Genomic DNA, 17,663 nt, shown 5'->3' with positions numbered 1-17,663 from the left:
ATTACTATTAAGCACACATATTGCAGTAATGCTCAGTGGCACTCTCCAAATAAAGCTGGCAACTAATTCTGTCAGCATTAAGTTAATGACAGTCATTACAGCTTGACCTAACCTTCCAGTCTGCATCGATAGCTCTCATCTGCATGCTTTTTCCATACATATGTTTCCATAATGTATGCCACAAAAGAGCAAGTTCAGCACCCATAACTTTCCTATCTGTGCCTGTATTTCATGGTATGTTGAAGCTCTTTCTAGCTGTAGGTCAGACAAGCTGTGCTGGCACTAATGCAAGAGAGTCAAGCCTCTGACCTGAGTTACAGAAGCAGCTAAATATACTAGCCTAAACATGCTAGTGCTAACTGTAGTACAGTGTTAATTTTTTTCCAAGACTCCAGAGCCTTTCCTGCAAGTTAAGCAGCTAAGTGTACACCTTAGCAGCTCCGGCCCTTGTAGACAAAAGGTTGATCTTCACTGATGTCAAAAATTAGGAACTTGTGAGTCCACTAGCTGCTGGCAACAGGATGAGTAGATTTATTCATAATCTTACCCTGCCTGGCTTTATTAAATATTAAGTGTAGTGGATTTTAGCTGCACCAAGGAAAGGACTTTAACATTCTGACAGTTAAGTTCCTCCACTTATTAAAGGCAAATCATCTTTAGACAATTTATCTTTCTTTTTCTAAAATAAAAAGGGACTCATTCTCTGAGATAGAGATACACAATATGCTTAACAGGAACTCTTCAAATTTCTCACCTATTCAGTACTTTAGTTGAAAGTAATTATCAGTTGCAACTCCAAGAATATTTCATCTATGGTTTGCTTTAGAAAAAAAAGTTTTAGTACAGTATTTATTCAGGACCATATCATGAACTTTCCTGTACATCTCTACAGGAAAATAAAGTTTAAGCAAAATATTTAGGAAACCTACAAAAGGAAAAAATACGAAATCTGCATGAACAATGCAACAGTACATTCCACAAGTTGCTTTGTACACACACACACATATATCCCTCTCTGGCTGCAGTGTTTTTGCAATTTCTTTACTTGCAATTTCTTAAAAGCATAATTTAAGAATTGTTAGGAATAAAAAGAACCCCACAACCCAAAACATAGAAAGTAAATTTTACTTAATCTTGTGTTCTAACTTAAAATAGGTTTCCTCTATTTCTGCTGAGATTACTATCTAACACTTCTTTCTCAGCTAACAAAAAGTGTAACCTAGAGTTTGAAGCCAGCAATAACACAACAGAGTGTAATAAAGCCAATACTTGTTTATGGCCTCAGCAATATTTGCCAAGTCTCTTGATTTGGAGCATGTAAAATATGCCTTAAACACATGACCTTCCACATCAAAGAAACAACATCCAGCAGTGATAGAAGGCTAAGTTTTGGAATTAATGAGTCTTTCAAATAAACTAGTGTTCATCTTTGTGTTTTGTTATTAATTCAATGCCTATCAGTCCTCCTCTGAGAAAACCATCTAAATGTTTTATGTAGATTTAATTCTCCATGCTCTTTCAATGCAGATTAAGTATTAGAACGTTAAATCCAGCTGGCATGAAAATATAACTCAGATACTAAAAACAATAGAGTCTAATTGAAAAACAAACTTTATGTAGATAATGGTTTGATAAACAGCTGGGTGCTGGGAAAGATTCCTTAGAAGTAAAGTCTGGCAGACAAAAAATAACTTCCTAAGGAAAGCCTTTAGCTTCTCACTTTTCAATGTACCCAAGGAAATGGGCCGGTACAAGGGACATGCCCAAGATGAGAAAAAACCAAAGGGGTCTAACAACTCAATTGGCTTTTATCTTTACTCATCCTCCTCAGATCTCTGTCAGGTTGTACAGCTAAAGGTTGTGCTGAAAAGAACAGCTCCTCAGTTTAGGCGACTTGTCTCAAAGGCTCAGGCTGGCACCCTGACAGGATAGAATCACAACCGCATGACTTCTGAAAGCTCTTCACCATTGAGAGTACATGAAAAGTAGAATCTGACTCACTCCTTCAGGAGGGGAAAAAAAAAAAATAGATTCCTTTTCTCATTCAAGAAGTTACATTCATAATTTTCTACCTGTGTACAAAAACACCTGTGAAGAACAAAGGGAAAACTGATGAAGACACAGGCTCAACAAGAGAACACGCATCCTTACATGCTCTCACAGAACTTGGTAAGAGTGCTGGGCTTTTCCTGGTTGCGTCTCTGTCGAAACCAGCGTTGAATGCTGCGTACATCCCAGTCCAGCTGCTTGGAGAGACCTTCCAGCCTCTTCTCATCTGGATGCTACAGAACAAAGAAGGAAGAAATTATTTCTTTTCCCAACCGCAGTGACTCCACTTTAAATTTAGAACCACTGTAATCACCTCTTGATGTCTTAGAGGCAGCCTGCCAGACACACAGATACACAGAAATAAAATTACTTCCACATAAACTCTGCTGGCAGAACCACATCAAAACATGTTTACATTGACTATTATTAATCCAGAAGAAAATACGCTATTACATGCAGGTTATTAATAAGAGACTTAAAGGGGACAGTGGGATAAAACTTGCTTGAAACTTGGAAAGTGATGCTAAGTACAGGCAAACGGCTTGCCCTTATCAAGCAGCAGGGCGGGCAAATGCCCCCCCCTGCCTGCCACACACTATGCCTGGTCCAGCCTCCTGCATCAGGGTATTTGCCATATCAACTGCTGCAGTAGCAACTGTTTGACTGACATGGAAAGAAGACATATCTTGTGTTTGTGCATGTTAATGTTAAGAAATGAGGTCATTAAACAAAGCGACAACTTCAAAAGGAAAATTACCTTGACAACATGGAGAAATTTTTTTCTTCTGTAAAATTAGGTACATACAACTATTCCAAAGCAACAAAATGTGGAACTCTCATTCCATCAGACTGGCTGCAAAACCAGCTCAGAGGCAAGGCAAAATAAAATGAGTCTGTCCTTAGTTTAACTACTGTATGGAGAGAAGAATGATACAGGCCACATTTCCCGTCATGCAGCAATTCTACATGTACAGTACTGCATGAGGATTACTACTATATTTCTCTGTAACTTTAGAAAAAAAAAAATCAAATGATTGATGTAGCTCTTGGGAGCTTGACTACAGAGAACCGTTGCACATGACTCAAAAAAGGGTGGTTAGCTAAATCGGACAGTTTCATTGAGAGCAGCCAGCAGACAGGCCTACCAAATTCTTGAAGGAAAGTATATGCTTTCCTTTGGAGCTCTTCCCACTCATCTCCGTACCCTGGGTGCTGGGACCCATATGTGCCAGCTCCTATCATGACTCACATGCATTAGATCACTCCACACACTCACACTCAGGGCCTGTGTTGGACTAGCAGATTCTGCAAGGAAAAATATATGAAAAAAAAAAACCCCTTTCCTTCCTTCAGCTGAGCCTGGGTAAGAGCACATGAGCTGTAGCTTTTAGACATAGGGTATGCATGATTCCCTCTCTGAAAACAGGGCAAAAACCACATCAAGTGCTACGGTGATCTCAGGATAGGGTAGGACACACAATCAAGACAGATCCATGGCATACATACTTCTTGCTGACACTGAACCAAATTTTGCCTTGTGACTCTACTACTCTCTGAAGTTTAGGCTGATGATTCTGCTATGGTGTGCCCAGCAGCAGCCTGGAGCTGAGCTGGGACAACAGCACAGTGGCTTCATCCTTCAGGCATCCACAGGCCTTTCTGCTACAAAGTAGCTGACCATTCAGGTCTTCAGGAGATGCTAAGGGACAGCTAATCACTTCTTTCTGCTACAAGAAAGCTCAGAATGCTTCAAAAGCATGGACGGAAAGACACAGAGGGTTAGTTGAGATGTAATACAGTTTGAACTGTGGAGACAGATGTAACTATTAGGGGAAACACTCCGCAATCTCTAAATCATTATTCAGTCAGTTTCCCCCACTTCTCTAGTTTCTTCCTTCCTCCCTCAATTTCAAAGGATGTTCATCACAACATAAACAGCTGAGACACCAGCAACCCACCAGTGCCCTGTGCTCCAGCAGTTCCCCTATCTAGAGGAAGCTTTGAAGTTTCAAGGAAAACACAGTAAGGCCAATCATCCTACCTCACAATTGGCTCCTTAAAAAAAAAAAAGCACAAGAAAAAAGAAAAAAAAAAAAAAGACGACAATTTTGTGGAAATTTCTAAAAGACTATAAGCAGAAAAAAAAATCTAGGTGGCCATATGGCACCTAAAAAGTGTTTCTGTAAACAACTTTTTTTTGACTAAAAGCTTACAGGAGATAACACAAAAGGATGCACAACTGCTCAAGCCAGCATGCCAATGACAACCTTGACATTTGTGTGTTCTAATTTTAGCTGTAAAACTGTAGCCCTGCATTTAGTTAGCTTTGTTTTGTTCAGACCTTGACAGTGCCATAGCACACTTTATAAGGTATATGCTGTAGTTTAATACATTACCTTTGTAATAGCTGTGAAAACTTTTTCCAGGATAGCATTAGGTTGAGCTTTCTGTGGTCCATTGGCTTGGACTTTAAGGCCTAAGGCACATGGTTTAGCAATGAATCTGTGAGAAACAGAAGAGTGAAAAAAAGAAACACCCAAGTGAAATCCTTCAGTTATTGACTTCATTGCTGTTATCAATCAGTGACATGTGGTAAATGCACAAACATTATAACCCTGCCAAGAAAACAATACTTAGCCTCACAGCTCAAAAGCAAGTTCACACAGGCGATTACATTGCAAAACAAGCAACATTACTTTGAAGGATGAAAGGAACTCTGTGGAGCACATGAAACAAAATATTTTCTTTCATGTTGGGGGGGGATGGGGGAATAAGGTAGAACAAAAGCATGAGAGGAATGCCTCTTAGAGAAGCAGCAGCTAATGAGAAGAGCAGGGCAGCTTGCAGAGATAAGGAGCACATAATATTCTCCTCCAAATAGAGCCTTTTCATAAATCATTTTCCAGAGTAGCTACTGCCTCAGGACTCCTCTTGCACAGTGGAAATTCAGACAAAGTCCTTAAAGGCAGCAAGCACTGAAGCTGCCCAGTCAATACAATTTTCTAAACCATAAAGTTTAAACGGTGCTGAGCCATACCCCAAAGACTCTGCTCCTCCTCCAAACTCTTCTTCTAACATAAAAAGCTGTCACAGATCCAAACACCAATCCATTAGTTCATCCAGTCTATAAATTGGGCGCCTCTCATACATTTTAGATCCAAATCACTTAACTGGCATTACATACACTCAAAAAAAGATGATTCCATAAAAACTTATTCGCTACTATGAGTCCACTCTGGAATCCCCCTGAAATGTACAAAGTCTCTATAGGAATCATATTCATATATGAACAGTAAGAACTCCTGCCACCTTCGAACAGTCACGTAACTCTATTTGACTTGAAAGACCTCTGTTTCCTGAAACCTCATTTGCCAGCAGGAACCAAACCATCACACTCTGTAGTTAAGAAGCAGTTCTACATTAAATCCTAATGCTACAGTGGTTACAGCAATGTTATTTACTAAAAACAGACAGGTGATGCGAGATCACCTTGTTTTCCCTGAGGAAAAGTTCTTGATACATTGATACCATATGAAAGCCAATCCTCTAGCCTGAAATAATTTGGGGCAATATTTGCCAGGGGGGCAGGAAGTCATATATCCAAAAGACACATGCAGTATATGTATAAGAGGAAAAAAGCCAAACAACATTACATTCTGTAGAAGTTTGGTCACAGTCTGGATTGGCTGCAGAGAGCAACCATACTGCTAGCTCCCTAGCATCAACCACATCAACGGCACTGCATCAGGTGTAAATTCCCATAGCTATGATAGAACTCCAACAGAAAGGCAGTTCCCTAAAGATGCTAATTTAAAAAGAAAAAAAAAATTAATTTGGTAAAGTCAAAAGCAGATTAAAAAGTCCCAGCTTGAAAAATTCCACAAGGAGCAATTCCAATACACTTCATGCTGAGCTGATCTTCATTTAAATCTAAGGAATCCAGCTGGGTTTGCTTAAATGCCATTCTTAAAATGACATGTCTTGCTAATGAACAGCCTAGATAAATCCAGAACAAAGGACAGATTTTAAAGACAGAAGAGAATTGTAATACTGTTGTTATACCCTTTACCTAAAACAAAACCCGTTTTCTGCTTCAATCCAGTATTTTCTAAACTGGAATACAAATTTTTTTTCTTCCTTTGCTGCTTATGTTTGGTTTTGGTTTTTTTTTTATGTACACTGGACCAAAACCAGAGCTTGTCCACAAGAATAGCACAGCACAGTAAGAATGTGTCCCAAGTACGCAGCTGCAATACACAGGATGATCTTGGCCAGCTATGTCTGGAAGGATAGGGCAAGTTTAAACCCCCCGCAAAGGTGTCTCTCGTGACACACTCTTGTGGTTTTCCTCCTCTTTAGGAAAAAATAAAAAAGAAAAAAAGCAGCTTTAAAAAATCCCCTCAAAGGATCGTTAATTCCTAGCAGGACACTCAAGGACAATAAAGCAATTTCAACAGCAGCATTTTACAGGCCTGCAACACTGAGCAGGTCTGACCACCAATTCAAGCATGCATGAGCCACAGCCATGTGACTGCTGTGAGTGTGACTGGGAAAAGCTTAAATTTTTATATGAAAATTAGGAAGAAATCTCTTAGATGCTCAAGATATACTTGCAGCATAAAAATTGTTTTTCAAGGTTAAAATACAATTTTAAGAACTTAACAGGATCCCAAATGTCTCACCAGGTGCTAAAAAAACATCATTAACATAACTCTCAACAATATTTTTCCATAATAATTTAAATAGATTCATAAGTAAACAAACCGGAATGTTTAATACACGTACAAACTACAAGCCTTTTGCCCAATGCTGCTTTTCTTAGAAGCAGTATTCATTTTTTCCATTTCTGCTAGTGCTGTGGTATTCAATTCCCCAAGCAGTCGTACTGAAACCCATGGGACTGCTTATTGCACAAGGTACTGCAATTAAGAAGGAAGAATTATTGTGAAAGAGTAAGGAAAGGAGAATTGAGTATGTTGCCAGCATTTCTTTCTCAAACATGTAAATCTGAACAAACTAACATCTCTTTTTCAATGGATACCAGCACAGCTGAATGGAAAGCAGGCATGCTGAATTGAAAGCTGGCATTCAATTACAGAGAAATTAAAATGCAAGCATTTTTTTCCCCTGAATGCAGCCCCATCTATTATGGGTCTACAAATGAAAGACCAACATAAACAAGGGAATTAAACTCAGAATTCAAGAACCTTTTTATAGGCAGCTTCCTCATTCACAAACTAAAGCCACATTTGAAAACAAAACCAAACCAAAAGCCCACAGCCAGCCAGTTCAGATAATGTGGGTTACTGCATAGCATCTGAGTGGAAAGCACTCAGCCTCTGCCCGCCCATGAACACTGCTGTGCTATCTGCCTGAAGGCAAAGCACCATTTCCCAGTGTCCTGTACCCCCCTGAAGGAGGCCACTAGTTTGAATTTTGGATCCTGTCTGGTATTCTCGAATTGATTATTTATGCCAGCAACCTAAAGGCCTCATACTCCACCGCAAATTTGGATCAGATTTTCTCTACAAAGGAGTCAAGAAACTCTTTGCAAAATGACCCCCACCTAGAGCAGAAAAGGAAGCACATTTCACCAGAAGCATGTAAATCAAGAAGCAGTACCATTCTGGGTTTCCCATCTGCCCTTTGACAGATGCTGACTAGACAATGTCAGCCACTATTACAAAAGATGAGTAAGTAGAAAAAGAGAAATAACAATACCAAACAACACCCAACCCCAAAACAAACAACAAAACACAAAGCTACAAATTCACTTTGCCCTGGCATAGGAAGGCACATGCCAGTTGGGCACCACTTGCTCTTTGCAGTGATGGCAGCGGGCACAGGGCTCTGCCCGTGGAAGGATTCCACCCAGCCATCAACCCCAGGAAAAACAAAACTCTTTCTTCAGAAGCCATTCCCACCATTCTGCACTGTATGTCTAATTCCTTCTGTTCATAAAACTGCAGGTTAAAAATACACTGTCGGCTTCACTTCCTGGGCACTCCACATCCTGCAGAAATTCCTCTTTAGAAACACGAACAGGTCAGATCTGTGGCGAGCACAAACCATGCTGGGCACATCACCTAGAAACCTAACTGCAGTATCACTGGTAAAATAACCTCTATTAGAAGCGTAAGAAAAATGCCCCTGCTGACTCAAAAAGCTCTTTCTATTCTCCTTTATAGGCTATTTGAACCTTAATAATTAATTACCACATAATCTTTTTAATTTACTGCTTTTCGTCTTGACAAATTATACCATTTTAATCCCAGTGTTAACTAGAAATGTTAGCATTGACCCTCATAATCCTTGGAGGCTGATATTCATTAGCACCATCAAAGTCTGCATTATTTTTTTAAAGTATCCTATAAAGGAAGAAAAGTAGAAAGTTTGGGATTTTGTTGTTTGGGGTTTTTTTTTTTTGTGATTCTCTGCATTTTACTACAAATCAAACAGCCCTACTTGTGACACGTAATCTTTGCCCTGAGTCTGGTCAGAAACTAATACACAGCAACCCTTTAGTCATTTGAGGCACTGGAAATATGCCTGTAGGGCCCTCTTATAGCACGTGAATGTGGTTTCCATACCAGCAGGTCATTCGCCATTTCTGAGATGACCAGTGTCTGCCCTTTAGCAACCCCATGTTTGACAGTTTATCAGCAGCTTTGAAGATGCTCAAACTACCATAGAGCCCATAACAGGTGAACAGGGATTACAGGGTTTTTTTTAAAACAGCCTAAACGTTCTGCAAGAATTAAGGCCTTCTGAACAGGGAAAAACCAACCTCAAAACACTAACAGGGTTAATGAGCATTTGATTCATGTCATTAAATTTGCTTTGGTTCGTTTTAACTGTATAGGGAGATATGAAGAAAATATTCAGTGTCTTGTTCTAAACTTTCAACTTATGAAATATCAGTTTGAAAATAATTGACAACATTAGCTGGCAAGTGATACCAGTTCAAAGAAGGTTTGGATTCCTTCCCATGCCCTTTGAAGTGATTAATTTGTACTATTTTGCAGTGTGTATTTCTCAACTGTTTCTGCTCTATTTAGAAATTCACAACATATCATAAAAATTCTCTCTAGAATGAGACAGCAGGAATCCAGAAATTGTAAACCATCAGCCTTTCTCCATTTTTAGTGAGGTAAAGAAGCAGAAGAAAGGAAAAAACCCAAACAAACCAAAAACCACTCACATGGTGATAATGAGGGGGCCCAGGAACGGGAAAGCGATAGACTGAACAGACAAAAGAGCATGCTACAATTTTTTTTTTCGATTATTACTTTTTTCCTATGGTGGGAGGATAACAACTTTCTATCTGATCCTTGATTTCACTATATAGTCCTAATATAAAGTTCAATAGCTTTTATTGTAGATATGTCCAATTATTTTCACGAGAAGGAGAATATCACCCATCCAAGGACCTAAATTAAGACAAGGTTCTTTGACGCAGATGAAAAAGGGTGTATTACACTCCTGCATTTAAAATTGGCATACCTAAAATAAGTCACTACCAAGAGTGATGGAGCTCCAGGAAGTCTTACTAGGCCTTAAACCCAGGAATAACTGCTTAGAATTATTTTTTCTTCTAATTTATGAACTTCCCCATCACATTTCATAAGCTGTCCTGCCATTCACTTGCAATAGGTTTTAAATGTTGTTGTATGTCAAGAAGATTTCTGAAATCTGTTAAATTTTTAATTTAAGACTTTCAAGCTATGCGCACCAAGACAAGCGACCTGTCTGCTCCTTGACCTTGAAACTTCTCCTGAGGATTGTAAGCAAAGACTGAATTAATTTCAGTTTCTGACCTATTACTGTCATTTCTTAGTTTTGCATCAACCTTGTTCCTCCTGAGTCTTGTTAAAGCAATGCCTTTTTCTATCTAGGAGTAAGACATTTTAACAACTCACAGGCTCCGTAAAAATCTTCTTCCCACAAATCAGAAAACCTTTTGATCCTTGACATTTTTCAAGCATCTTCACTTACTTTATTTTGTGGCCAACTTCAATATGGAAGCCCACTTGCAAACTTCCATCAGACCAAGAAAGAAAAGTTAAACTAGTGCACATTTCACAGTTTCTTTTAAAATATGTTTGCTGATCACAGCTTGAAGCATTCCCTTTTGTCTTCAATTTTTATCAAAAGTAAGTTACATTATAGACTGACAGGGCTAATGGCCTCTCATTACAGCCTAAAACTTAAGGAGCCCATCCATCCCCTGACCAGCAATCAATTTTCATGGAGGATACCTCAACCTGGCACAAAGCATCTTCACAAAATCACCTTGGAGACTGCTTCTACATGATTTATGCTAACAGATTAAAAATTTCATTAGGCCATCAGGCAGAACCTTGGCTACAAAGTCCTCATGAACACCGAGAATATGCATTTTTGTTATTTAGCCTTTCATGTGCACAGACATTTGAGTTAACTGCTACACCTACAAATTAAGTATTTCTGTCAAATGTCATAGTTTCCTATTAGTACATTTACAAATACCACAGAAGGCAGTTACAACCAGCAAAAATTCCGCTAAAGAGATGCACATCTGTTTTGAAGAGTCTGGCTCCCTCTTTGAAAGACTGATGCAGAAAAAAATTTCCCAGCTCATCTACTTTATGCTCTCTAAACACAAATTGTTCCAGGGATTTATAATTACAATTGTCTAACTCGCTGGACACCGCTTGCTGGTTTTAAACAGAAACAATCTAAATTTGCTCTTACTACAAGAATGAGTGAAAGCAGAAGCAGCTTGTTTCTGAGCAGACACTCAACAGATTTACTGCCACCATACACAAATACAATTGCCGAATTCTTTTTGTCATTTTTGTTTAGCTGACCTACTTAATTCTGAAGTTGCTTGTGTACTAATAAAAAAGAAAGCAGAAAAATCTTAACAGTCCTAGCATAAATCCAGTAGTTAAGTAAGATAGTCACTTCATCATGCCTATCCCAGCACTAATTTGGGCTGTTCCCAAGAAACTACAGAAGGCCCACCAAGATACAATGTCTGAGGCACAGACATTAACCCAGTTAATCTCGTCCAGTTGCTACACAGGAAAGTTAACCACTAGAATTTGTTGGCTGTGCTGGAAAGTGGGTCAGCTCTGGCAATGAAACCAGGCCTGCCCAAGCAAGAAGCCCAGCACACGACTCCGTATGTCAGCAACAGCCTGCTGCTGCTAAGCATCACAAGTGCTGCATTAGAGGGCAGGGTGCAGGCGAGCTCAGAGCCAATCCTTTCGCAGGGGACCTATTCCCAACACTCCAGAAATGTCTTAGGAAAAACATCTACCTTTTATCTGAGAGATCCAATGCTTTTCCTTCTGTTCTTGTTAAGAGATGCATCAGCCGTTATTTCCACGCCAGTATCATCATTTCCCACCCCCCACCACATTATACAAACTAAGCACTATACTGTGGAACCCACATGTGTTTCTAAAATAAAATCTAAGCAGCTTGTGAGAGAATTCAGCTTACTGAATTAGTGAGGTTTTGTCTTTCTTTGGCTTATATTATTAGACAGCATTGACATTCACTAGAGGAGGAAAAAGATTGCTGGAAAATCAGTACTTTGGGGTGTTTTGTTCCTCCCCCTGCACCCACCTCCCAGCCCCCCTGGGTTTTGAAAGCTTCTTATTAATATTTTGACCTGAGAAACCTTTCCAACAAGCAAACGTATTTTTGACCTTAGCATTTCTACAAAGTATTCTAAGTTTAATTTAAAGGCTTTAAAAAAACCCCAAACAACAAACCAACAACCAATCAACAACACTATCCCACCCTCCAAATAAATAACCCACTCATCCATCACCAGTGCCTGTCCTGCTACTTCCCAAATACAGAGCTGGGAAGCCATCCGCAACCCTTCCTAACAAAGGACATTGCTTATCCCTTGTAACAAAAATCAAAGTACATGTCAAACTGGCAGTAGAAAATGCATCTGTTACTGTACTTGGACCTCAGGGAGCACAGCTGGCAGCAGCCTGCAGTGCTGCTGAGGGCTGCTGAAACTAATGGTGTGGAATGAGAAACTGCTCATCTAAGATAATGAAGCACAATCCAATACTTTACTAAGTGCAGGTATTTGCTAGGATGTAGCATGCGCAGAGCCCCAGAAGCCAGTGGTGGCAGAAGCCAATGCATGGGGAATATCAGGCTTGCTCCATCAGCCAGATACCCCTCTGGAATACCAGCTGCTAGCACTCAAGTAGCATCACAGCCCCTGTACTGCCACAGCACCAGTCCCATGCATTTTTTGCCTTTTGACCGAAAATACTCTTCCCTTTAGTGTATGAAAGATGGATAGAAAAGGCAGGCTATAGAACAGCACTACACTTGTAACACGATGCAATAGGAGTACACATACACATATGTGTAAAACTGCTCCAACTCCATTTGCAAGAGCAATGCTTCACCTTCAAAAGGGTTTTAGTAATTTTTCAGCCAGGAAGTAAAGCATCCTATAAATTCAGCACAATGTCCTAGCAAAACAGCATTCAGCATCAGGTGTTTTTCATACTTGGGATGCTACAGGAGTAAAAAATGGCATAATACAGATCTGTTTCAGATAAGAAGGTTTGGTCACATAACCTGCTTGAGGGCAATAAGGGACTCAAGGGCTTCCATCCAAGAGCACTTTCCTGATAGAAAGTTTCACTTAACAGTCTGTGGAAAACAGCTGAGACTAAAATGCAATTTACTAGCTGCATTTCAGCTTGCAGGCTTACCAACCACTGCAATGCTAACACACACCGTTTTAAGTCATAAACCAAATTATCACTCAACAGCAGTATTAGGAAATGTTTTATCCTACAGTTACTCTCAAGGAACATGACTGACCCATACCATTCAATTACTGCAAAACTGTTCCTTTTCTGCAGCTGCATTTCTCACATTTATATTGTCCTGCCTTGTGTTTGGTTTTTGGGGGGGGGGGGTTGACTGAACATACACATCCAAAAGTCACATCCCCCCGTTGTGGAGAGTCAAAAATAGGTCTTCTTTCCTGAGATTTCCCTCCAATCACAAAAAACACAACCAGAAACATGTTTGACTTGAGCTACCTTTGCATGCTTGCTAGCTCCCAAGCTGCAGGCCAGACTGCTGATCACAGTCCCTGTTCACACAACCTGCCAAGCCCTTCGGCCTCACTGATCTGGCAAACCTACCTAATCCTTTCTTTTGTGAGTGGAAAGGTGAGGAAGGAGCCTGTCTCAAGCTGTAGGTCAGTTCATAACAGGACAGATTGGAGCAGAGGGTGTTCAGCCACCAGTATGGGAATACCCCAGCATAGCCTATACCAGAGGGGCTCTGGTTGCTTCTCCTGTTAATGTTACTAGGAAAATGGGACACAAACATAGGGCAACAGCTTACAAACAGAAGGAGTCATGTTTTCCAAACATGGAAGCCTTTATATATATATATATATACACACACACACATATATATATATATATTTATATATGTACATCAATGTATAAGGATTTCAGTTTCTTGTGAAACTCTGAGACTGAAGAACAGAAGTGGGGAAGAACTGTGTACTCTCTCCAGAACAGCAACAAGGACTACACAAATGTAGAGAAAGGTCACAAGTATTTTTGCAGTCAGCTGTCTAATGCTTTCTTTCTTTGTAATATCTAAAAATAAATAGTTTAGTCACTATGTAACTTTCCAAGTGCGGATGAGGCAGAGGGAGTGGGGAATGGAAAGGGAGTCTCCACCACCTCTAACACACAGTGCATCCTCTCAGCTGCCCTCCACCAGCATCACCAAGGCTGTAGAAGGTATGCATGATACAGTGCTGAAGGTATCACTCTCACCCTTTTACACATAGTAAAATCAGGATACACAAGTTAGGGTCAGTGGTAAAATTCAGGTCTCCAAAGTGCTAGCCAACTGCTAAAGGTCAGTGGAGATAAAAATATTCTCCCAACATTTAAAAAACTGCAGCTTAAGAGACCTCATAGACCAAAAAAAGGCCTCTTTGCATGCAGCAGTCCCCAAAGAGCTGTTCCTCCCTTCCCAAGCTGCACTGATAGCTCACTGTGACCATGCAAACTTTCAACACCCTGTGGCAGAGGTCTCCAGAGTAAATTCACTGTGTAAAGATAAACATCTCCATTCTGAACCTGCCACTCACCAGCTTAATTTCTGGCCCTTTACTTATTGCAGTGAGTAAAAATTGTCAATCCCAACACATCCCTATCATGCCACTCCTGACCCTATACATTTGTCCACCTCCTAAAACACAGAGCTGATCCATTCCACTATTTCAGCAAGTCTGGGACAACGAAAGAAAAGAGCCAGCCATAAAACATCTACTTATGAAAAGTCACACGGCCCAGATAGTATTAAATGCTGGACAGAGAAAAGGGTAGGAAGAAAGCATATACAGAAAAAGAAGATCCACAATTTGATTTTTAAATTGCAGGAGGTCACCCTAAGACAATGATCTGTTCTAACCCACCAGGCTCTGCAGCATTACTTTAATCTTTTACTTTGGTCACATTTTCAATATACAAACAATGAAAAAGAAAATGTGAGCAATACCTGTGCCTACATTAAGGCTGTAGCCAAGTCATAGCATCCACCAGCCTCTTGGCACGTACACACATTGTTAATGTGGCTCTCCTTCATCCACCAAGACACCTTCCGAGACACTAAAAGAAGCTGCAGTTACTGCCACTTGGACATGACCCAAAAACTGCTAAGTGGCTCAGAGCAACTGTCTAAAGAGGTAAAAGCCTCAGCAATGATTCTGATAAATAACAACTCTGTCCACTAAAAAGCCAATGCTACGCCTCTGGGTTCCTCTGTGGCCTGGTCATTAAGTGATAGCTCATCTTATCAATACCCTCTTATAATCCAATTTATTTTCTTTACTCTGATCTATTTATAACCAGGAGGTGAAACAAGGAAGGATGTAGTTAAAGATCCCTACTGAACACTCTTAACACCGCAACTGGCCCATTTGAACAGACCTGGACAGTTCAGGAGTGCAATGTCTTCCTGCAAAATACTTAAAGGTATCTGAGAAGTTGAGAAATTGTATTGCTCACCTAGAACAGGAACTCATTAATTTATGTCTGGTTAGAACGTATTTTTTGAAAGCAGAAAAGATAGAAGATACTTTTTGGAACATGAAAAAAGATTTAAGTCCTTAAAACGTTCCAGTGCTCACCTGCCTTCCTCAATGGGACCCTTCCTGTAACCAGACCCTGAGCAAGTGCAAGTGTTGCATATCCAACAATGCCCAAACCTCTGAAAGAACTGTTTCAGCAGATTTGTAAAAATACCTATATTGCTCACACCTGAAACCTCAAAAAACAGCTCAGATAGACATCTTTTGAGAAGCAGTTTCGACCTGCACTGCATGATCATTAAATACCATCCAGATTGATCAAAACATTCCACAAAGAAAAAAAAACAACTAGCTCTCACTAGTGCCAAAGCTTTCCCATACATTTTTCACCTTCATCTTTTTATTTTATTTCAAATTATTTCTGAATTTTCTTAATGTTTTCCTGTCTCATTGCCACCTCAGTGGGACACATATACAAAAAGGCAGAGAGGCCATATGGAAACCAGTCTCAACTCTGCATTCACTAGCGCAGAGAGCACGCAGCCCTCCATATGACCCACCATCTATCTAATGGGGAGCTGAGGAAAGTGGCCTCTAATGGAGTGCAGGATATGCTGCAGTGTTTCAAAGGCAGAGCCTTTGTTTTCTGCCTTCCATACTGAGACTTTCCCAAAGAAAAACCCACCATCACAGGGCAAATAATGAGTCTTGCACATATAATGCTCATAACACAGCTGACAGGCATCTCATTGTACTCCTAATGCGCGATAAACAATTACTGATCGGACAAAGCACAGCAAGAACAAATCCTATTAACAAATAATGGGATTTGCTAGCTGATCACCAAAACACCACTTTGGAAATGACTCCCTGGGCTGCTACAGTCAGAAAGAGCAGACAGGGATGGGAGACTTGCAGTATGATATGTTGACGAGCCACATGCAGGGCTATCAGCCAGCCATGGGAGATCACTGCATGAAAACCATGCTGGAGCAGCAGTTTTGACAGCAATTTGAAAACTGCAGCATGTGCCAAACAAAACAAAATTAGTAATCTCATTTCTGGGGTATCTGTGAATAATTTACACCTTGGATCCATAAACAAGTGTATTTTATACATCAAAAGACACAAAAAATTGTTACAATTCTATCTTCTTCTAGCTCATTACAAGATTTCTCAGCAACCTGCACACTCCAAATGATCCCACAAAAGACACCTGACTGAAATGTCATTCTATATTGGTATGTATTAGTATTTAACTGCCCACCTCTATCAGAAAAGGGTCCCTCTATTTGTGGGAACATGACATGGTATCTTTGTCCCCCAGTGGTTGGTATTACATGCCACAAGTGATGCTGAGATGTGAATGCGAGAGGCGGCTCTTTTTCTATGAGAGTTTGGAGGGAGAGAAAGGAAAAAAAAAAAGAAAAGAAAAAAGAAGCAAAGAAAAAAGGAGACAACTTCCCAGTGCTGAAAACCAGGCAGAGCACTAATCCTCCTTGGCAGGCCACAAAATACTTGTAAGGTAATAGCTACTTAAAGCTTTCTGAAGTGGAAAGTGTTTGTTACTCTTTGTGTTTCTGTTTAGGGGTGTTATGCCTTCTCATCTCCTTGGGATCACTAGAACTGTCTTGCTTACTTGTTTTTAATATACCACAGCACATGTTGCTTGGGATAAAAGCAGCTTATTCTGCACACCACAACCACTACCACATTACAGAGTAACTGGACCCAGCTCTGAACTGGGTTAGTACCTTCTGCTAGAACACAAAAATGAAAAGCAATAAGCAAAATTGGGAACTGATACGAGTTATATAATTACAGAATATTTTTAGGCAGAATTCGAAAAAAAAAAATTGTAGACCGCGAGTTTCATTTGTAGACCATGAGCTTCATTTTTGTTAAATGGGAAGAAATATCATTTGAGACCGATCATCAAGTAATTCTTCTTATTTAGCAGTATAACTAGGAAGTCAAAGGGAATAATACTCTGCTCAATACAAGCTGCGATCAGGCAATGTGAGGTTACGGCTTGATCAGGCACAGGTTAACTTAGTCCAACCATCAATATCCATCCAGCAGAATAGAGACACAAACGTGCTGTCTTCTTGAGGATCACCTCATCCATAGGATTTTGGAGCCCGTTCCATTTGTGCAGTACCTGGAGCAAATTGAGCATTCCAGCACTTGTGGAGAATTATGAGACAGCCCAGTGGAAAAAGAACAAAAGCTGTTTAGCATGGGAGCTAGTGCGTTGGTCTGCCAACTCAAATGGAAGTGACAGCCAGTCTCTCACCCAGCTGGGTTAGGGATCAGCCATGTGTGTATTGCTGCGTTTGAAATGCAGACTGCTGTATGCTTGGCAAGAGGAAGAAGCAAGGAGGAGCTGGAGTAGGGCAGGAATCATGGCAGGATTCATTCTGAGGACTTACCCATACACTCTGTCTGCTCAGGCAAATACGAGCGTTTGTAGCCCACCCCATGCACTCAGTGTTTTGCTGAGAGCCTCGTGCTTCCCCGT

At 40.3% G+C, this 17,663-nt stretch overlaps 1 protein-coding gene across 1 annotated transcript in view; it reads right to left on the bottom strand.

The window, feature by feature from the left end:
- The window catches only part of CERS6 (ceramide synthase 6), a gene marked incomplete at both ends in the record, with an annotated part of 119,700 nt that overhangs the window by 80,321 nt on the left and 21,716 nt on the right, over nucleotides 1-17,663 (bottom strand). The window contains 2 exons of the mRNA XM_084264700.1: nucleotides 2,152-2,282; nucleotides 4,446-4,551. Coding sequence (XP_084120826.1) covers nucleotides 2,152-2,282; nucleotides 4,446-4,551 — 237 coding nt within the window. The remainder of the gene's footprint in view (nucleotides 1-2,151; nucleotides 2,283-4,445; nucleotides 4,552-17,663) is intronic.

The sequence above is a fragment of the Gallinula chloropus genome (assembly GCF_964237585.1).
Source record: "Gallinula chloropus genome assembly, chromosome: 5".
Lineage (NCBI taxonomy): Eukaryota > Metazoa > Chordata > Aves > Gruiformes > Rallidae > Gallinula > Gallinula chloropus.
The sequence above is the reverse complement of the archived record's forward strand: the minus strand, read 5'-3'. Positions and strand labels throughout refer to the sequence as shown.